Source organism: Aureococcus anophagefferens (assembly GCF_000186865.1).
Source record: "Aureococcus anophagefferens unplaced genomic scaffold AURANscaffold_5, whole genome shotgun sequence".
Lineage (NCBI taxonomy): Eukaryota > Pelagophyceae > Pelagomonadales > Pelagomonadaceae > Aureococcus > Aureococcus anophagefferens.
In genome coordinates, this window is record NW_008705565.1 from 622,185 (window position 1) to 642,932 (window position 20,748).

Genomic DNA, 20,748 nt, shown 5'->3' on the forward strand with positions numbered 1-20,748 from the left:
GCCGCCGCGGCCCAGCCGCGCCGGCGCCGGCGCCCGTCGCGCGAGGCCTAACAAGACTTAGCGACTCACGCGTCCTCGTCGGCGGCGAGCTCGAAGCCGAGGTTGGCCATGAGGAGCTCGCGGCCCGTGGGCTCGCGCTTCGGCGCGGTCCGGGGCCGGCTCGCGTCGCGGACGGCGCCGACGCCGCGCGACTGGGGCCGGCCCCGGGTCAGGGGCGAGTGGACGAGCTCGAGGCTGACGTGGACGGGCCGCGTGTCGAGGTCGTAGACCTTGCGGCCGATGCGGAGCGGGGGCTCGTCGGACGCGGGCCAGTTGGGCACGCGGCTCCGCTGGAGCGCCTGGACGGAGCCGAGCGCGATGGAGTTGCACTCCGCGAGCGCGTCGGACTTGGCCGTGCGGAGCGTGGACCGCGGCGAGGGGAGCGAGTTGAGCATGGCGCTCTTGCCGATCCAGGAGAGGTGGAGCGGCAGCGACGTCGCGTCGAGCTCGAGGTCGGGCACGTCGGCGCTGCACGCCGCGCCGACGCGCGGCAGCACCCAGGGCGCGGCGGGCCCGCTGAGGCTGTGGGGCGTCGGCGCCCGCAGCGTCGGGCACCAGCTGTCCGTCGCCCAGGATTCGAGGCCGCCGAGCACGCGCGGCGGCCGCCGCGCGCGCGCGGCCGCCGCGCCCGCCGCGGACGTCATCGGCGGCGCGCCGCCGTCGGGCGTGAGCCCCCGCGCCTGCTGCGAGTAGGCCGTGAGCCGCGTCATGCGGGGCCCGTGGCGGCGCATGAAGGACATGAACTCGTCGACGGTGACGTCGCCGGAGCGGTCCGCGTCGATGGCCTTCCACAAGCCCCGGACGCGACTCGTCGAGATCGCCGCGGGCTTCATGCCCAGGCCCGGGTAGTCGGCGCGGATCACTTCCTCGAGCTCCTCGTAGCCGAGCTTGCCGCTGCCGTCGACGTCGATGAGCGTGAAGACCTTGTACCAGTTGCCCCGGGCCTCCTTGACGGTCCCGCCGGTCGTGTCGTGGAACTTCTTCCGCGTGTGCCGCGTCTCGACGGCCTCGTTGAGCTGCGCGACGACGCCCTTGAGCTCGTCCGCGGCCTCCTCCGCGAGCAAGTCCTCCCAGCCGTCGAGGATGAGCAGGTACGTCGCCTGCTGGAACTCCTTGATCGTCAGCTCGCCGGACCCGTCGTCGTCGATGTAGGCCCAGAGCGCGCTCAGCGCGTCGAAGTCGAGCTCGTCGCGCACGAGCAGCCGCGCCGCGACCTGGAACTCCTTGAAGCTCAGGCGCCCGCTCTCGTCCTCGTCCATGGACTCGAAGAGCCGCTGCCAATTGCCGCGCATCGTCGACCGCACGCCCTCGCTGGCGCAGACGTCGGCGAAGGCCTCGTGGAGCACGAGCACGATCTCCCGCAGCTCCTCGACGGGCCGCACGAGCAGCCGCTCCCGCTTGCGCGGCATGGTGGCGTTCGCTCTCCGGACCTACGCCCGCAGTCCCATTAGCGCGTGGGAAAATGATACAAGTGGGGTTTCAACTTGAAGCTGAGGATCAACATCGGCACCGCGACCCGGACGTCCCGACACCGGCTCGGCGCATCTTCGTCGCGCCGAGCGGCGCGCCCCCACGCCGGGTCCGTGGGCGGGGTCCTTACGGGCCGGCGCCCGGTGCTTCCGGGGCGGCGCCGCTTCAGCGGTAGCCCCGCGTCTTCGGCGGCGGCGGGCGCGGCGCCGCGGGCTCGACGCCGAAGAGCTTCTTCTTCTCGTCGAGCTTGCCCGAGATGTGGGAGACCTTCTCCTGCATCTTGGTGACCTCGACCTGGCGGTCGCTGACGACCGTCGGGTGCGCGTTCTCGTGGACGTAGTCGTGGTCCGTCGGGTAGCAGAGGTGGACCATGGCGCGGTCGACGCGGTCCTCGACCTTGGCGCGCGCGTCGAGGAGGTTCGGGTCCGTCGCCGCGTCGACCTTCTCGCCGACGAAGTCGCGGGGCGCGTGGTGGACGATCTTGCCGCCGCGGTCGTCGACGACGGCGCGCGCGCGGTCGTAGGAAGGCGCGGCGCCGCGAGGGTTCGCCCCCGCCGGCGGGCTCGCGCGGTGGTGGTGCAGGACGCCCGGCGCCGCGTGGTCGTCGACGCGCGCGTCCTGGTCGAGGTCCGGCGCGAGGCGGCCGCGCGCGTTCTCCGCGACGAAGTCGGGCACGTCGTGGCCGTGGTCGCCGTGGAGGAGCCGGGGCGACGCGTGGTCCTTGACGTGGGTGCGCGCGTAGCTCAGCTTGGCGTCGAAGCGGTGGTCGACGTGCTCGCGGACGTAGTCGCGCGACGGGGGGCGGTGCTTGTCGCGGACGAGGCGCGGCGACTGGCGCGCGGACACGCGCGACTTCTGGCGCAGGTTCGGCAGCTTCCGCGGCTTCTCGAGGGCCGGCGGCTTGCGCTGCTCGCGCCTAGTCTTGAAGTAGAGCGCGTCCTTGGGCTTGGGCGGCGTCGGCGGCTGCTGGATCACGTACTTGCGGTCGACGAAGCCCGGGGGCGCCTCGTTGTCCACGGGCATGCCCGCGCAGAGCCGGCGGCGGCTCAGCGGGCTCGTCGGCTTGCAGGGCGGCCGCGCGGCGTTGGACTTGGCGTCCTTGTGCGGGAACGCGAACGCGTCGGACCAGCCCGCGATGCGCTCGAGGCTGCACTCGCTCGGCGCGGACCGTAAATTCATGCGCCGCGCCATCTCCGCGCAGATCGTCGGGTCGTGGGCCGTGTAGAAGGGCACCTCGTCCTCCTCCTCGCGCCGCCGCTCCTGGCGCCGCACGAGCCGCTGCTTCCGCCTTTTCGCGTAGCCGCTGTCGAGCTCGCGCCGCGCGAGGACCTTGCGCATGACCTCGCGCTCGGGCTCGTACATCATGTAGGGCCCGAAGTCGGGCTGGAAGGTGTAGGTCGACGTGATCGTCGTGTTGCCCAGCGACTTGCGCGACGCCGACTCGCCGGGCTTCTTGAAGACGGAGACGCCGCGCCACCGGTTGTTCGTCCCGGAGCCGAAGCGGCCCTGCGTGTGGCCCGCGTTCTCCGCGTAGTGCGCCGTGCCGCGGATCAGCTTCCGCACGCGCCCGCCGCCGTCGCCGCCGCGCCCCATGGTGCCGCAACAGGCACAGGGCTGTTTTGAGAGCGGGGAGAAGCTGCCCCAAAATCTAAAACCACCAGGCGGAACTCAGCTGCTTCAACCGGCTAGTGTTTACCATGTTGGACTAGTTATTGAAGGGGATGCGCACTCGACGAGCGCCCATGTTGCCCGCCGATCGACGTGTCATCCGCGCCGATCTGCAAGCATGGTTCGACGAATTGTGCTCATCGCGGCCGTGGCCCAGGGCTACATCGCGCCGCGCGGCCTCGCGCCGCGGGCCCTGCGACCGCTGCGCGTGACGACGCTGGAGAAGGAGGAGACGGCCGTCGCGGCGGCGACGAAGGAGACCGCGGACCGGCTCGTCGTCGACCCGGCGATCGAGGCGGCGGTGGACGACCTGCTCAACGAGGAGTGCGCGGTCGAGGAGCCCGAGCCCGAGTGCCTCGACGAGGAGAAGATGGCCGAGACGCGGGGCCTGCTCGCGCGGCTCATGCGGCGGTCCGTCGTGTCGGACGCGGGCGGCGACGCCGACGTCGCCGAGGGCGAGAAGCTCGAGGCCGGCTGGGAGAAGCGGGGCAAGTCGAGCAGCATCCGGCGGAACGTCGAGGTCTGGAAGGCCCTGGGCGGCTGCGCGCTCAAGGTGCTCAAGGCGCGGAAGCAGGGGAGCGAGGAGAAGACGGCGGCCGCGACGTTCGCGCGCGACAAGCTGCTCACGCTGGGCCCGACCTTCGTCAAGCTCGGCCAGGTGCTGTCGACGCGGTCCGACGTGCTCCCCTCCGAGTACATCGACGTGCTCAAGTCGCTCCAGGACGACGTCCCCGCGTTCTCCGGCGCGCGGGCCAAGGAGATCGTCGCGCGCGAGCTCGGCGTCGCCGACGTCTCCGAGGTCTTCAGCGCCTTCGGCGACGAGCCCATCGCCGCGGCGTCCCTGGGCCAGGTGCACCTGGGAACGCTGAAGAAGACGGGCCAGCGCGTCGCCGTCAAGGTGCAGCGCGCGGGCCTGAAGGACCTCTTCGCGACGGACCTGAAGAACCTGCGGAAGCTCTGCGAGCTCCTGGACAAGCTCGACCCCAAGTCCGACGGCGCGGACCGGTCCTACATCGACGTCTTCGACGAGTCCGAGAAGCTGCTCTACCTGGAGATCGACTACCTCAACGAGGCGCGGAACGCGGACCGCTTCCGCGCGGACTTCGCGGGCGCCGAGGGCGCGCAGGTCCGCGTGCCGACCATGTACTACGAGTTCTCGACGCCGCGCGTGCTCACCATGGAGTACATCGACAGCTTCAAGCTCACGGACATCGACCGCGTCGAGAAGGAGGGCCTGGACCGCGCGGACCTGGCGAAGCGCATCGCCGACAGCTTCCTCTACCAGATCGTCGACACGGCGTACTTCCACTGCGACCCCCACCCGGGCAACCTCTGCGTGGACACGGCGGGCAATTTGGTGTATTACGATTTCGGCATGATGGACGAATTGAAGCCCAACGTCAAGGACGGCTTCAAGGAGTTCTGCTTCGCGCTCTTCGAGGGCGGGCCGATGATCGACGACATCCAGCTCGGCGTCAAGGCGAAGCAGCTCGTCGACGCCGTCGAGACCATGGGCGTCCTCGCCAAGGGCGCGGACCGCCTGTCCTGCGAGCAGCTCGCGCGCTACTTCATCCGGTCCTTCAAGGACAAGCAGCTCGGCAAGAAGTCCGAGGGCCCGGGCATCAAGTCGACGCTCGGCACGGAGCTCCAGGCGTTGACGGAGGCCCAGGTCTTCCGCTTCCCGTCGACCTTCACCTTCATCTTCCGCGCCGTCGCGTCCATCGACGGCATCGGCAAGGGCCTCGACGACAAGTACGACCTCGGCAAGTTCGCGCAGCCCTTCGTCGAGCGCCTCGTCGACCGCGCCAAGTACGGCGGCGACTCCACGAAAAAATCGCTCTCCATCTTCTCCAAGGCCACGGGCCTCAACGCCGAGGACGTCAACACGGCCCTCACGTCCCCCAAGAAGATCGCCTACCTCGAGGACACGGTCCGCGCCATCGAGACGGGCCAGCTCAAGATCCGCGTTCGCTCGCTCGAGAACGAGATGGCGCTCACGCGCCTCGGCACCCAGTCCAAGGCGACGACGAGCCTCCTCCTCTCCTCCCTCCTCCTCAACGTCGCCACCGTCGCCGAGCTCTCCCTCGTCCCCCAGGTCGCCGTCTTCGCGCTCGCCGCGGGCGCCGGCGCGTCGGGCCTCTCCGCGCTCCTCAGCCTCTCGGCCTTCGACAAGAAGGCCGCCAAGTACACGTCCAAGGAGTTCAACCCGTGAAGCGCTCCGTAAGGTGGATTCGGAAGTGGTTTTGTGTGGGGCGGCACGACCTCGGCTGGGCGTGCCGCACGGCTCGATCGGCGATTTTGACGCAGCTCGAGCCAAAGTCGCGCGCACACAGCGTCTCGAGCCGCGCCAAGTTTGCGCCCGCGCGCACACACCCTCCACAGACTTGCCCCGCGGGTGATCGTCGGATAGATGGGCATCGAAGACGACATCGAGTTAGCGAGAAAAATGGCGGTGCCACGTATCGAGAAGGCGGTGCGCTTGCGCGATTCTGCTCGATCTCTGCTCGGGGGAGAGCAGACCGGCATCGTGGATGTCACCGACGACGACGGGGTAGATTACACGGTCAACTTCGGCAAAATTGCGGTGCTGAAAGCCCATGAGGTCACGCCCGAGGTGATCGTGTACGAACGGGGCTCGATGTCGACCACGGCCGTGGCGTTTTTCAAATGCGGCGCGGAGGCGCGTGTCCCCCTGCCGTGTAAAATGGACATCGTCAAGCTCAGCCTCGATGGGAGCTTTGCGTATGGGCGCGATCGGCGCAACGGTCGCATATTTGAATGCGAGGCGTTTAAAGGTGGGGGGCTCACGCCGGCGAACGACCAATGCTGCTCGCTGTGCGGTGCCACGGTGGCCTCGGGACGGAAGCTGCTCCGTTGCGCGCGCTGCGTCGACGAGGGCCTGGAGCCTCATCGTTACTGCTCAAAGTTGTGCCAGCGCAAGGCCTGGCCTTCTCACAAGACGTGGCACGAAAGCGTCGAGAAGGGCAAATCGGGATACGACCTCGAGGGTGCCGGAGACAAAGGTTGGGCGCAGGTCCGCTCGCTCAGCGCTTCCAAGCGCGCCAAGATGGCCGCCGCAAATGGAGTTTCCATCGAATATCTCGAGCTCGGAGGCCGCGCGAGCGAGCTTTCTGCGGGCGGAAATTATGCCAAGGCCGCCAAATTGTATAAAAAAATGATCGCCCTCGAACCTGAGCAGTCTGCCGCGCACTTTAAGCTCGGCCAGGTGCATTTGAAATCTGGCCACAGTGAGCTCGCGATAGCTTGCTTCGACAAGGCCATGGAGCTCGAACGAGTCGGGAGTTTCGAGTGGACGGATGGTTTTCTTGCCGCCATTGTCCTTATTATGAGCTGCTCAGCCGACGCAGACACGTTGCCCAGCTGGTGGTCCGACGGCCGCTTGAAAGTGATGAGCAAGCTTGCGATCGGCGGGGCTCGCGAGGATCCGACTCTCATCGGGACGGCTTGGCGCGTCCGCGGCCACGTCCTCTCGGGGCTCGCGGAGCAGCGACTCCTGAACCCCTTCAATGTCGTCCTCGAAACGGGCCACAAGTTCTGGCTCTACGGGCACCGGACGCCCGCCGAGCTCGAGGAGGCCGCGGCCGCGTACGAGAAGGCGCACCGCGCGGAACAGCTCTGCTGCCACGACGATTATGGCGAGCTTGAGCGTGCCGAGACGTGCCGACGCTGGGCGGAGGACGTTCGTAGCCATGGAGGCAACCTCGTCGAAGTGATGCAGAAACTCACGACGGAACAAACGTACGACCTCGCGAAAGAGATGGTCGAGGGGAAGATGGAAACGATGCACGAGTCCAAGTGGGTGCCTGGGGGCGACGGGGACTCTTCTTGAGCAGGCGGTCGCGCGGAGGCGCGTGTGTTTTATGGTAGCTATTGGGTCCCACGGGATGGCTAGTGATGTAAACTAGACGTGTTATCATGCGAAGCGTCCTAGGAGGGTCCCGGAGGGATCGTGTCTTACAAAGAGCGAGTTGTGGCGAATCACGACTTGAGAATCACAAAACCTGGCCCGTTTTTGCGCGTCTCCATTCGTCAACTCGAGTTCATGGGCGCGTGCCTCGCGAGGGAGCTCGCGGCGCGGCGTTGGCGCCGCGACGGCCGAAAAGCTCGGGCCTCGGAGGTGCTGAAGTCGCAGACAAGCTGGAAGCTCCGAGGAGGCGAGAAGGCCCCGCGCGACGAGGCGGAAGACGTCGCCTCTTCGCAGAACTCGTGGAAGATCGCAGCCGCCGACGACGGCGACGGCGACGCGTGGCGGAACGCGGAGGCGTCGGACACGTTCGCGCGGAACGTCGACCCGACGCGCGTCCACGTCGCGCGCACGGGCGACGGCGCGCCCTGGGTCACGTCCAGGGCAGGACAAGGGTGATTCAACGTCGCTTCAATGTGAGTGTTCCACGCGCGCGCGTTCTGGGAAAAGCATCCACGCTTCGAGACCGTTCCGAGAGATGATCGCTCGTCCAAAAATCAGCCGAAACGAGTGGAAAATGGCCGAGAGATGAGCCTTTGAAGTTGGGAATTTCGCACCCTTTTCTTGCCCAGGTCACGTCGCAGCACTGCTTCCAGTGCGCCCTGAACACGATCCACACCTGCGACGACTTCGGCTCGGACATCCGCACCTTCGCGGGCATCGAGCGCAAGTGGATCTCCGCCGAGGTGAGCGAGCGCGTCCACTACCCGCGCGTCCGCTACGTCGTCGCCTACCCGCCGCGGACGCCGCAGCTGCCGTACCACGACCACCCCGGCGGCGAGGAGTACCTCGTGCTCTCGGGCGCGTTCTGCGACACGAACTTCGACGACGTGCGCGCGCCCGCGTTCGTCCGCTACCCCATCGGCACGCACCACGCGGCCATGAGCGCGCCCGTCGACGAGCGGTTGGTCATCCTGTGCTGGTGGGGACTGATGCAGGCGACGAGCGCGACGGAGAGCGGCCGCCACGTGCCCCTGGACGAGGAGACGATGGTCCCCAAACGCGGCAAGCCCACGGTCGTCGACGGCGACCGCCTCGCGTGGCCCCTCTGCGGCGACGGCGTCGAGACGCGCGTCGAGCGCTGGCGCGCGGGCGCGGATCTCGTCGTGGCGTGGGCGCGGCCGCGGAAGGAGGTCGTCGTGCTCCGCGGCGCCGTGGAGCTCGTCGGCGACGACGGCGCGCCGGCCGAGGCGCTCGGCCGCGACGACTGTTGCGCGCTCCCGGACGCCGCCGCCGCGTCGCGCTTCCGCGTCGCGCCCGGCGCCGCCGCGACGGTCCTCGTCAAGGAGCTCTGGCCGCGCGACGACTGGCGCCGGCCGCGCTTCCGCCTCTCGGGCGGGACCTGGAGCTCGTGGAACGCGGGCTCGCGCGCGGCGGGCACGGGGCTCGTGCGGGCCGCGTCCTCCGCGAAGCGGCTCCTCTCGCCCTCGCACACGACGAGCTAATACTCGTGAAGACGCGTGTGCATCCTAACTTCAGGACAACTTGCGTTAGTCTTGGGACGCGCCTCCGGGGCGGCGCGCGGCTTGCGCGCTGGGGAGAGCTGGGGGCCGGGTGGGAGCGCGTTGTCCGCGTCCACGGCGGCGGCCGCGGCGTCGCTTAGTCGACCTGCTCCATGGTCGACTCCTCGAGGCCGTCCTCCTCGAGGGGCGGGAGGTCGTCCATGTCGTCGTCGAGCTCGTCGTCGTCGTCGTCGATGGAGAGGCCGAGCTTGATGAGGCGGTGGATGCGCGACGCGAACGTCGACGGCTCGTCGAGCGAGAAGCCGGACGTGAGCAGCGACGTGTCGTAGAGCAACCAGATGAGGTCCTTCACCGTCTTGTCGCTCTGGTCCGCCTCGGCCTTGTCGCGGAGCGACTTCACGATGGGGTTCAGGGGGTTGATCTCCATCGTTTTCTTGGACGACATGTAGGCCGACGACGACGAATCGCGGAGCGTCTGCGCTTTCATGATGCGCTCCATGTTCGCGGACCAGCCGTATTCGCCGGTGACGAGCACGCAGGGCGAGTCCGCGAGGCGCGTCGAGACGACAACCTTGTCGACCTTGTCGTCGAGGACCTCCTTCATGAGCTTGCAGAGACCCTCGGTCGCCGCCTTGGCCTCCTCGAGCTCCTTCTTCTCCTCCTCGGTCTCCTCCATCTTGAGGCCCTCCTTGGTCGCGGAGATGAGCTTCTTGCCCTCGTACTCCTTGAGCTGCTGGACGCAGTACTCGTCCATGGGGTCGACCATGAAGATGACCTCGTAGCCCTTCTTCTTGAGCTTCTCGAGGAACGGCGACGTCTCGACGGCGCGCTTGGACTCGCCCGTGACGTAGTACATGCCCGGCTGGTTGTCGGACATGCGCGCGATGTAGTCGTCGAGCGACGTCATCTCCTCGCCGGACTTGGTCGTGTGGTAGCGCAGGAGCTTGGCGATCTTCGCGCGGTTCGTCGAGTCCTCGTGGACGCCGAGCTTGAGGTTCTTGTTGAACGCCTCGTAGAACTTCTTGTACTTGTCCTCGTCCTCCGCGACCTCGTTGAACAATTCGATGGACTTCTTCACGAGGTTCTTCTTGATGACCTTGAGGATCTTGTTCTGCTGGAGCGTCTCGCGCGAGATGTTGAGCGGCAGGTCCTCGGAGTCGACGATGCCCTTGACGAAGGTGAGGAACTCGGGCATGAGGTCCTCGCAGTTGTCCATGATGAAGACGCGGCGCACGTAGAGCTTGATGTTGTTGAACTTCTTCTTCGAGCCGCCCTCGAACATGTCGAAGGGCGCGCGGCGCGGGAGGAAGAGCACGGAGCGGAACTCGAGCTGGCCCTCGACGGAGAAGTGCTTGACGGCCGCGTGGTCCTCCCAGTCGTTCGTGAGCGACTTGTAGAACGCGGCGTACTCCTCCTGGGTCACCTCGTCGGGCTTGCGCATCCAGATGGGCTTCTGGCCGTTGAGGTGGTCCCACTCGTGCGTCACCTCCTTGATCTTCTTCGTCTTCTTCTCCTTGGTCGTCTCCGCCTCGTCGACGTCCTCGACCTTGGGCGCGTCGTCGTCGTCGTCCTTCTCGTCGTCGTCGTCGTCGTCGTCGTCGTCCGTGACCTCCTTCTCCTGCGTCTTCTCGACGTAGAGCTTGATGGGGAAGCCGACGAACTCGGAGTGCTTCTTGACGAGGTCCTTGAGGCGGCGCTCCTCGAGGTACTCGGCCATGTCCTCCTTCATCGTGAGGACGATGCGCGTGCCGCGGCCGAGGCGCTTGGCCTCGGGCGCGTCGGGCTGGACCGTGAACGAGCCGCCGGCCGCGGAGACCCACGTGTGCTGCTCGTCGTCGTTGTTCTTGGACGTCACGACGACGTTCTCGGCGACGAGGTAGGCCGAGTAGAAGCCGACGCCGAACTGGCCGATCATGGAGATGTCCGCGCCCGCCTGGAGCGCCTCCATGAACGCCTTCGTGCCCGACTTGGCGATCGTGCCGAGGTTGTTGATGAGGTCGGCCTTGGTCATGCCGATGCCCGTGTCGACGATCGTGAGCGTGTTGTTCGCCTTGTCGGGGATGAGGTGGATCTCGAGGTTCGGCTCCGCGTCGAGGACCGACGCGTCCGTGAGCGACTGGTAGCGGATCTTGTCGAGCGCGTCCGACGCGTTCGAGATGAGCTCGCGGAGGAAGATCTCCTTGTTCGAGTAGAACGTGTTGATGATCAGCGACAGCAGCTGGTTGATGTCGGCGCTGAACGCGAAGGTCTCGACTTCGCCGGACGACATGATGATGTGGCGGGCGTTTTTTGTTTTCTGCGCGGGGTTCGCGGTGGGTTTTTTTGGGGCGTTGGGGGTTGAGGGGTGGGTAGCGGGCGGGACGAAGGCATCGGGGGCGGGGGGGTGGAAGGGCCGTCCCCCGGGAGCGGCATTCGCCGTGCGCGCGCTTCGGCGAAGCCGGTGGCTCGAATCGACCCGCCGGCGGCCCCGCCGTCGCCCACGGCGCGTCGAGACGGTCTCGGGGGTCGAGGCGACGGGCGGCGACGCGCGGGCGGCGCGTTGGGCGTGTGGAAGGAGGCGTGGCGCACCACGAAAGTTGGACGAAGCGGATGGCGCGGGAATCGCTGGAACTCGATAGCCCTCGGGTCCAGGTGGCCGATGGGCGGGGTCGCTGGCCGCGCGTTCTTCGAACGCCGCTCACGCCTGGCGGTCGTCGTAGGCTCGCGCGCCGGCCTTGAGAGGGGCGCCCGAGCTTGGTCCGTGGGCGCACACCTGCTGACGTCCGGTCCACGGCCTGGCTGGCTCCCGGCGCGCGGCCGCGCCGCGCGGCGGTCGTGTTCGTCGGACGCCGGGCACTGCTTCGGCTTCGGGACGGTGTCCATGGCGGCGGTGCTCGGGCGAACCGTCGACGAAGCCCGGCAGCACGCTTTGCTTGGCTTTGGGCGTCATTGTGGCAACTTCTCCGCGCCAAGCTCGAAGCACCCCAGGGCTCCCCGCCGCGCTGCGGCGCTTTCTACTGCACCCCAGTCTCCCAGCCCGACGAAATGACGGCGGCGGGGGCGGCGAATCTCGCCCGAGAAATCGCGGAAGAGGGGCGCGGGCTCCGCGCGGGAGCTCTGCGCGACGCGGGTGACTCGCGGTCACGCTCCGATGCGGCACATCGCGCCGCTTCCGCGGCATCATGATCCCTCGATCGAGACACCCAAGTCGCGCGCAATGTGCGCGAGGCACGTCTTGGGCGCGCCCCACAGCATCCTCTACTAGCTCCCCACACCCTCTCCGCGCGTGCGCCCCCGGGCTCATGAGCCGGGCCGCGCCGCGCGCAAGCCAGAGCGCAGTTCAAGGTAGCCTCAAGGTGAACGGCTCCTCGAGTTGCCGGAGGCGAGCTATGAGGCCTCTATTGCGACGCGCTGCGGCGGCAGCAAAACCACCCACGGCAGCGCAGCGCCGCTGCTTCCGCTACCACCTGCCTCAGTCGTCGATCGCCAAGTACCCGGCGTCGCCGCGCGGCTCGTCGCGCTTGCTCGTCGCCGCCGACGGCGAACTGACGGACTCGCGCTTCGAGGCGCTCACGAGCCACCTGCCGCGCGACGCGCTCGTCATCGTCAACGACAGCCGCGTCGTGCGCGCGCGGCTCCGCTGCGCCGGGCCCGACGGGGCCTTCGAGGTCCTGCTCCTGGCCCCGGCGGACGCGGACGCGGACCCGTCGCCGCTCGTCGCCGCGCGCGCCGAGGGCCAGGCCTGGCGCGCCATGCTGCGGCGGAGCGACGTCGCGCCGGGCCAGACCTTCGCCGTCGACGGCGACATGCACCTGCGCGTCGCGGCCGTCCACTCGCCGTGGCTCGAGGCGGGCGAGGCCGACGGCGTCGAGGCCGACGTCGCCTTCGGCGGCTGCGGCGCGCGGACCCTCGCGTCCCTCCTGGACGCCCACGGCACGACGCCCGTGCCGCCCTACCTCGACCGCCCCGACGACGACGGCGACGACGACGCCTACCAGACGGCCTACGCGGCCGACGCGGGGAGCGTCGCCGCGCCGACGGCGGGCCTCCACTTCACGGACGGCCACTTCGCGGCGGTCGCCGCGGCGTTCGAGACGCACGCGGTGACGCTCCACGTCGGCGCGGGCACGTTCCGGCCCGTCGTCGGGCGCGTCGAGGACCACGCGATGCACGCGGAGCGCTTCGCGGTGTCGCGCGCGTGCGTCGAGGCGCTCGCGGCCGCCGCGCGCGACGGCCGCCCCGTCGTCGCCGTGGGCACGACGTCCGCGCGCGCCCTCGAGAGCCTCGTCTGGCTCGCGCCGGCGTCCACGGGGGCCTCGCGCGCGGGCGCGGACCTCGGCCACCTCGACCAGTGGAGCGGCCGGGACGCGCGCGACGTCTCGCTCGCCGACGCGGCGACGTCGCTCCTCGAGGCGACGGACGCCACCACCTTCTCCGCGTCGACGTCGCTCTGCATCACGCCCGACGGCAGGTGGCGCTTCCGCGCCGTGGACCATCTGGTGACGAACTTCCACCACCCGGACTCGACGCTCCTCTCGCTCGTCGCGGCCTTCGTCGGCGAGGAACCGGCGAAAGACCTCTACGCCCACGCGCTCGCCGGGGGCTACCGCTTCCTCTCCTACGGCGACGCCTGCTACCTGTCGCGCGCGGGCGGCCCCTCGAAGAAGGTGGCGGCGTCCTCCCCGAAGGCGGCGGCGTCCTCTCCGAAGGCGGCGTCGTCGTCCGCGTCGTCCGCGTCGTCCCCGGCGTCCGCCGCGTCCGCGCGGAAGAAGCGGGTCCTGCTCCACTCGTGCTGCGCGCCCTGCTCCGGCGCGATGATCGAGGAGATGGTCGAGACGCTGGACGCGGACGTGACCGTCTTCTTCTACAACCCGAACATCCACCCGCGGTCCGAGTACGAGCTCCGGAAGCGCGAGAACGAGCGCTACGCGGCGAAGCTCGGCATCGCCTTCGTCGACGGCGACTACGACCCCGACGAGTGGTACCGGCGCGCGCGGGGCCTCGAGTACGAGCCCGAGCGCGGCGGCCGCTGCACGGCGTGCTTCGACGTCCGCATGGAGCGCACGGCGCTCTACGCGCACGAGTGGGGCTTCGACGCGATCGCGACGACGAACGCGACGAGCCGCTGGAAGGACGAGGCCCAGGTCGACGGCTCGGGCCTGCGGGCGGCGGCGAGGTACGACGGCCTCGAGTACATGTACCAGGACTGGAAGACGGACGCGATGACGGAGCGCAAGTACGTCATCAACGCGGAGCACGCGTTCTACAAGCAGGAGTACTGCGGCTGCTCCTACTCGCTCCGCGACAACAACTTCCACCGGGCCAAGGAGGGCAAGCCGCCCATCAAGCCCGCGACGGCCGACGTCTACTCGGACCCGCGCCTCGACTCCGAGGAGGAGTCGCCGGACGTCGTCGCCGACTTCTTCGAGCGCGCGCCCGCGTTCTCCGAGGAGGTCCGCGCCATGTACCAGGCGCGGCGCCGCGGCCGCGCGGGCCATAAGGACAACTGGTGACGCATGTAGGGACGTGGCCCGGGACCGCGGCACGCACCGTCGCGCGGGGGCCCCTAGCTAGGCCGGCAGCCGGGTTTTGACGGACGCTGGGTTGACGCCCGATCGACTCGAGAACACGCGACCACACGAGAGGCCCCCGGCCAAATAGGAGCTCGGCTGGCTCGCGCTGCCACTTCGGCTGGCGCGCGGGCGGGATACGAGTTCGGGGCTTCAAGGTGAATTCAAGGTCCACAGATTGTCCACAGCTGACTCAGCGCCCTCGCGTGCCGGCCCGCGCGACGATGCCGTCGCTCCTCGCCTTCGCGCTGCTCCTCGCGCCCGCGGCGCCGTTCCACGCAATGCGGCCCGCGCCGGCCGCGCCCGCGCTCGGCGGGCGCTTCGCGGCGCAGCCGCCGGCGCAGGCGCGATCGTCGGTCGCGCTCCGCGCCGCGGGCACGCAAGACGACGACGCCTTCCTCGCCGAGGGCGTGCGCACCCCGCTGCGCGTCTTCGGCATCGGCGCGCTCTGGCTCGGCCTCATCGGCTACATCGCGATCGGCGCGCCGGGCAAGTCCGAGGCGGCGCAGGCGCTCGACAGCGAGCTGCTCGCGAAGCTCGTCGCGAACCCCTTCGACCCGTCGTGCCCGGCGCTGTTCACGGTGCTCTTCAACTGGATGGGCGTCTGGCCCGCGGTCTACGCGGCGCTCCTGCTGCCCGGCGCCGACGACCAGAAGCCCGTGCCCGCGGTGCCCTTCAGGGCAGCAAAAGAGAGCGAAATTCCCAACTTTAAAGGCTCCGATCTCGGCCGTTTTCCACTCGTTTCGGCTGATTTTTGGACGAGCGATCATCTCTCGGAACGGTCTCGAAGCGTGGATGTTTTTTCCGTAACGCGCGCGCGCGGAAACTTCACGTTGAAGCGACGTTGAACCACCCTTTTGCTGCCCAGGTGCCCTTCTTGGCGGCGTCCGTCGCCTTCGGCATGTTCGCGATCTCGCCCTACCTGGCGCTCCGCGAGTACCGCGGCGCGACGAACCGCGCGCCGGCGTCGCTCGGCGGCAAGTGGTTCGAGTCGAAGCTCAACGCGGCGGTCCTCGGCGCCGGCGCCGTGGGCCTCGCGGCCTGGGGCGCGACGGCCGGCGACTTCGGCGCGAACGTCGCGGAATTCAAGCAGCTCTTCGACACGCAGCTCTTCGTCCACGCGACGACCTGCGACTTCTGCTGCCTCTCCCTGCTGGCCGTGGGCCTCGTGCGGGAGGACGTCGAGCGCCGCGGCGCGGACGAGAAGCTCGCGGCCCTCGCGCTCGTGCCGCTCTTCGGCCCGCTCGCGTGGCTCCTCGTCCGCCCCTCCCTCAACGAGGCGTAAGTCGGGTGCGTTAGTTCCCCCCCAGCGTCTCGGCGCGCGGGCGTCCGACGCCCGGAGTCGCGTCGCCGACGCGCGCCGCCGGCCCAAAAGTCAACGTTAAGTACCGCCCGCGCGCCGCCGCTGCTCCGCGCGCAGCTTCGGGTCGCCGTCCGTCTCGTAGACCCGCTTCTCCTGCCACGCGCGCCGGTCGAGGCCGGCCGCGACGTCGAAGCCGCGCTGCGCGTCCCCGAGCTCCCGGAGCAGGTCCGCGTAGAAGTCGGAGAGGCAGCAGGGGCAGAGCAGCGCGTCGTGGACCTCGGCCGCCGCCGCGCCGAGCCGCGCGCGCCGCGCGCCGTCGCCCAGGAGCCGGTCCGCGACGTCGAGGACGGCCGCGCCGGCCCTCCGGACCTCGACGTGCGTCGCGCCGTCCTCGAGGCCTGTGTGGAAATCAAATCTTCAACCCGACTTCAATGTGCGCGTATGCGACCGTTTCGACGCAAGGCTTTCTGCTGTGCTTCGAGAACTCGACGAGAGCAATCGATTCGTCCAAAAATCAGCCGAATCGACGTCGATTTGATTGAGATAGAGAGTTCTGAAGTTTGGTGGGGAGCCCCCAAACCAGTGGTTGATTTCCACACAGCTCGAGGCCCGCGTAGTACCACTCGGAGTAGAGGGCCCGCGACTCCGCCCAGCGCCAGAGCAGCACGGCCGAGCCCGCGGCCCAGAGGTGATTCAGATGCTGGGAGAAGGAGCCGTGCGTGTCGCCCGGGAGCGACGCGAGCACCGCGTAGCCGGGAAACTCCGACGGCTCGACGCGGCCCGCGGCGAGGAGCCGCGCCGCGCCGGGCGCGAAGGCGCCCGTCCCCTCGCTCCCGGGGAAGCCGCGCCGCGCCGCGTCGCAGCGCAGCCAGTCCACGAGCTGGCGCCGGTGGAGCGCCCGGGTCTTCTCGTGCTTGAAGACCGCGGCGACGTCGAAGGTCTCCGGGTAGCGCAGCGCGAGCGAGAGCGCCGCCATGCGGACCTCGAGGCCGGGCGACGCGTGGCCGTCGACCTCGAGCGGCGCCGCGCAGCCCGTCGCGTTCGCGTCCTCGGACGGCCGCGCGCTCCCGCGCCAGAAGACCTTGCGCGTCCGTTCCGCCGCCGGCCGCGCCGCCGCCTCGCGGATGCGCGCGGCCTGCGCCTCCCACGCGGGAAAGGTGCCAAAGTAGGGGTTCGGCGCCATGATGCCGGGCGCCGCGTCCGCGACCTTGGCGATGACGAGCGTCGGCGACGCGGCGCACCGCGCGTCGTCGGCGCCGCAGCCGGCCGAGTGCTCGCGGAAGAAGAACGCGGCCGCGGGGAGATCCGCCGCCGCGCCGCACCGTCGCCGCGCGGCGAGCATGGACAGGAACTGGTCGAGGAACAGCGCGCACTTTTGCGTGCAGCTCCCGCGGCCGCCGGCGTCGACGAAGACGTCACCCGACGGCGTCGTCGCGACGAGGATCTCGCGGTCGCCGAGCGCGCGGTGCGGGTCCTCGAGCGGATGCGTCGACCCGGCGGCGGCGACCGCGCGGCGCATGGCGTCGGCGACGGCGGCCTTTTTGCCTTCAGAGCCGTCGGCGCCGACGGCGACGATGAGGAGGAGGCATGGCCACATGTTTTGTTGGTGAGCACACCGCGCCGTCGCCGCGAGGCGATCGGGAGTAGGTTACGTGCCGCCGCCGCAGGACGTTGAGCTCAAACGTCGCGCCGCGGCCTTGGCGCCGGGCCTGCAGGGGAAGCGGCACTTGGCAAAAAAATCGCCTGAGAGAGTTGTGTGAGTCGCCAAAGGCAATTCATGCCTCGCGGTCCTCCCGGAGTCCCGCCCCCCCTACGTGTAGAGACGCATCACGGCGAGTAGTAAACAAGCACAACAACAACAGTCCTTAGTACGACCCCGGCTTCCGCGACTTCTTGGTCTTCTTGAGGCCGTGGTCTTCGCGGTACTTGGCGACGACGACGCACGCCTGGTTCATGCGGCCCGGCCCGCCGTTCCGCGGCTTGTCGAGGCAAAACCGGCACTCGTCGCAGGGCGGCGGCGGCGGCGGCGCGGCGCGCTTCGGCGCGGGCGCGGTGGCCTTGGCCTTCGGCGCCTTGGCCGCCGCGGGCTTGCCCTCGGCGCGGTCGAAGCAGCGCGTGAGCTCCTTGAAGCTCTCGCGCGTCTCGCTCTCGTCGGACCACTCGACGACGCACCTCCGCGCCGCGACGTCGACGTCCGCGATGCGGCCGCGCCACGGCTCGCTGCCGTAGCCCGCGAACTTCTTCGCGACCGTCGCGCCGACGCGGATGCGCCGGTCCTCGGGCTCGCCGGCGCCGCCGTCGTCGTCGCCGGCGCCGCCGTCGTCGTCGCCGGCGCCGCCGTCGTCGTCGCCGGCGCCGCCGTCGTCGTCGCCGGCGCTGCCGTCGACGCCGGCGACGCTGCCGTCGTCGTCGGCGCCGGCCGCGTCGTCGCGGACCGGGGCGAGCGACGAGACGACCTCGGCCTCCTCGAGGTCCTCCTCCTCGCCGGCGAGGACGCCGCGGTGGAAGCGCACCTTGAACATTGGCACGGGCCGGTCGTCGGCGTCGACGAAGGGGTTCGCGACGTCCGGCGGCAGCCACGCGACGACGCGGCCGAAGGCCGCGCCGCCGCCCGCCTCCGGGACCGCGCGCTCGACCGCGCGGCCGAGCAGCGCGTGGCCGTCGTCGCGCCACCCCCGCCACTCGACGTTCTCCTCCGACGCGTCGTCGGGCGGCGGCGGCGGCGCGTCGGCGTCGCGCCACTCGTTCTCGTCGGACGCGTCGTCGTCCGCGGGCGGCGGCTCGTCGTCCGGCTCGCGCGGCACGCGGACGCAGCCCTCGGCGGGCCAGGGGAGGGCCGACGTGGCGCCGTCCGAAAAGCGCGCGACGACGGACGACGCGCCGACGCTCGCGACCTCGGCGCGCGCCCAGCGGCCGCCGCGGAACACGCGGAGCCCGTCGCCGACGTCGGGCTGCGAGTCGTAGGCCGGCGCGTCGCCGTGGCCCGCGAGCGCGCAGGCCCGCGGGCCGAGGCGGCCCTCGAGGCGGCACGCGGCGCAGGGCTTCCGCGGCGCCGGCCACCGCGCCGGGTCGCCCACGAAGACGCCCGCGCACGCGTGCTTCACGTTGCGGCCGCGGCACGCGGCGCAGTCGTAGGGCCTCGGCGGCGCGGCCGCCGGCGGCCCCTCGAGGGGCACGAGCAGCGTCGTCTCCGGCTTGAAGTTCGTCGGCTTGCCCGACTTCTTCTGCGGGTGCTGGAGCCCGTCGAGGCGGTGGCGGTTCGCGGCGTAGATCTCCGCGGCGGACGTCCGCCCCCCGAAGCGCGCGGCGACGGTGAGCAGCGTGTCGTTGTTCACGGTCATGTACCAGGCCGCGGCGGCGTGCGCCGGGTCCGCGCGCGCGTAGCCCGGCGCGAGCTGCGCGGCGCTCGCGTCGTCGAGGAACGCCGGCGGCGGCAGGAAGGGCCGCAGCGCGGGCGCGCGCGCGACGCGGTAGACGACGCCCGCCTTGAGCAGGCCGCCCGCGTCGAAGGCGCCGGCGCCCGCGGCCCGGCGGAGCGCGGCCTCGTCCGTCGCCGTCCAGTCGGCGACCTCGGCCGCGCGCTCGCCGCCCGCCGCGACGTAGACGCAGGCCAGCGGCCCCGGCGCCGCGGAGACGAGGCACGACCGCGGCGCCGCGCCGGCGGCGCGCGCCTCGAGGGCCGTGTCGCGCGGCGGCAGCGCCCCCCAGCGCGGGACCGAGACGAGGTGCGACTCCCTGTAGTCGCGGAGGAACGCGAGGACGTCGCCGAAGGCGTGGACCGTCCGCGGGCGCCGGTCGCTGGGCTCGAAGGTCGCGACGTCGGCGCCGTAGGACCGCATCTTCACGTCAAGGACGACCCGCAGCCCGCCCGAGCCGTCGCGCGCGGCGAAGACGCGGCCCTCGAGGCATCGCCGGAGCGCCGCCTCCGCGGCGGCGCCGTCGCCGTCGTGGCCCGGGAAGAGCCGCGCGGCGTCGACGCGCTCCACGCCGTCGCGGAGCGTCGCGAGCGCGCGGTACAGCGACGCCTCGCCCCCGAACGCCTGGCCCGCCGCCGCGCGCGGGCCGCCCGGCGCGGCGAGGTCGAGCGCCGCCGCGTCGCGACCCAGGCCCTCGCGGTCGAGCGCCGCCGTCCAGGGCGCCGCCGCGACGTCGAGGAGCGGCGGCGGCGGCGGCGGCGGCGGCGGCGGGCCGTCGGGGCCCACGTGCCTCCGCGCGACGCGGCAGCTCCAGCCGCGCGCGTCGCCGAGCGCGGCGCACGTCGCGCAGGGCCCCTCGAGCGGGTCGTCCGGCAGCAGGAACGTCTCCCAGCCGCCGTCGGCGTCGAGGGCGAAGAAGTTCTTGCGCGCGACGAGGCACGCGTTCAGCGCCGCGAGCGCCGCCGGGTCGCAGTCGAAGATCCGCGCGACCTCGGCGACGGGCACGCGCGACGCCGCGGGGCGGTCCGACGCGGCGTCGTCGTCGCCGCCGTCGTCGTCGGCGTGGCGCCGCTTGGGCCGCCGGGGCCGCGGCGGCGTCGCGGCGTCCGCGGGGCGCCGCGCGACGCGCGAGAACTCGTCGCCGACGTACGTCGCGAGGAGCTCGTCGCCCGCCGCGACGGGCCGGAGCACGCGCCAGCCGAGGACCGTGCGGCCGCCGGACCGCGTCGGCTGCCACTCGACGTTCGCCACGTCCGGCGCGCGCGCCTCGTTCGTGTAGAAGGTCCAGGCCGCGGCGCCGGTCCGCGCCGCGTCGTCGACGAACTTGTGGATCTTGAAGTAGCCGCCGCCGCGCGGCAGCTTCACGTAGGACTCGCTGAGCGCGCCGAGCATCTGGGACACGGGCGGGTCGTCGGCGCGGAACACGGACGTCGGGTCCGCCAGCACGTCGCCGGGCTCGAGCGTGCGCCGCGCGACCATGCCCCAGCCGTGCGCGACGCCCTCGCTCGTGATCCGCGCGGCCGCGCGGAGCGCGGCGAGGTCGCGGGCGAACGCCGCGTCGAAGTCGGGGCGCGCCTCGCGCGCGACGGTCTGCTGGAGGCCCCAGACGTCGTCCGCGCCGTAGCAGACGGGCCGGCCGTCGGCCGTCACGCGCCGCGCGCCGTCGCCCCGGGGCCGCGCGACGCGGCCCCAGCGCCGCAGGACCGCGCCGCGCGCGGGCGGCGCCGGCGGCGGGAGCGCGGCGGCCGGCGGCGCGGCCGGCGGGACCGCGGCCGCCGGCGGCGCGGCCGGCGACGGCGGGACCGCGGCCGCCGGCGGCGCGGCCGGCGCCGGCGCGAGCGCGACGGCCGGCGTG

General features: G+C 70.9%; 5 protein-coding genes across 5 annotated transcripts in view; 3 read left to right on the forward strand and 2 right to left on the reverse strand.

The window, feature by feature from the left end:
* Positions 1-3,775: 3,775 nt before the first annotated feature.
* Positions 3,776-5,353, forward strand: AURANDRAFT_769 (hypothetical protein; the record flags this gene model as incomplete). The annotated part of the gene is made up of 1 exon (XM_009036477.1): positions 3,776-5,353. A coding segment is annotated over one exon (1,578 nt), but the record flags the coding sequence as incomplete, so codon positions are not given.
* Positions 5,354-8,639: 3,286 nt separating this feature from the next.
* AURANDRAFT_59935 (hypothetical protein) lies at positions 8,640-11,140 on the reverse strand (the record flags this gene model as incomplete). The annotated part of the gene is made up of 2 exons (XM_009037048.1): positions 8,640-10,922; positions 10,943-11,140. One exon carries the CDS (start codon positions 10,892-10,894, stop codon positions 8,762-8,764), a length of 2,133 nt encoding a protein of 710 aa, XP_009035296.1.
* A 925-nt stretch (positions 11,141-12,065) lies between these two features.
* On the forward strand, positions 12,066-13,262 carry AURANDRAFT_12238 (hypothetical protein; the record flags this gene model as incomplete). Its single annotated transcript, XM_009036611.1, has 3 exons — positions 12,066-12,374; positions 12,462-12,890; positions 13,017-13,262. Coding segments are annotated over 3 exons (984 nt in total), but the record flags the coding sequence as incomplete, so codon positions are not given.
* Positions 13,263-13,358: 96 nt separating this feature from the next.
* On the forward strand, positions 13,359-14,117 carry AURANDRAFT_23787 (hypothetical protein; the record flags this gene model as incomplete). Its single annotated transcript, XM_009036612.1, has 1 exon — positions 13,359-14,117. A coding segment is annotated over one exon (759 nt), but the record flags the coding sequence as incomplete, so codon positions are not given.
* A 1,874-nt stretch (positions 14,118-15,991) lies between these two features.
* Positions 15,992-20,748, reverse strand: part of AURANDRAFT_62529 (hypothetical protein) — a gene marked incomplete at both ends in the record, with an annotated part of 6,674 nt that continues 1,917 nt past the window's right edge. The window contains 3 exons of the mRNA XM_009037047.1: positions 15,992-17,022; positions 17,161-17,186; positions 17,350-20,486. Of these exons, the coding sequence (XP_009035295.1) occupies positions 15,992-17,022; positions 17,161-17,186; positions 17,350-20,486 (4,194 nt within the window). The remainder of the gene's footprint in view (positions 17,023-17,160; positions 17,187-17,349; positions 20,487-20,748) is intronic.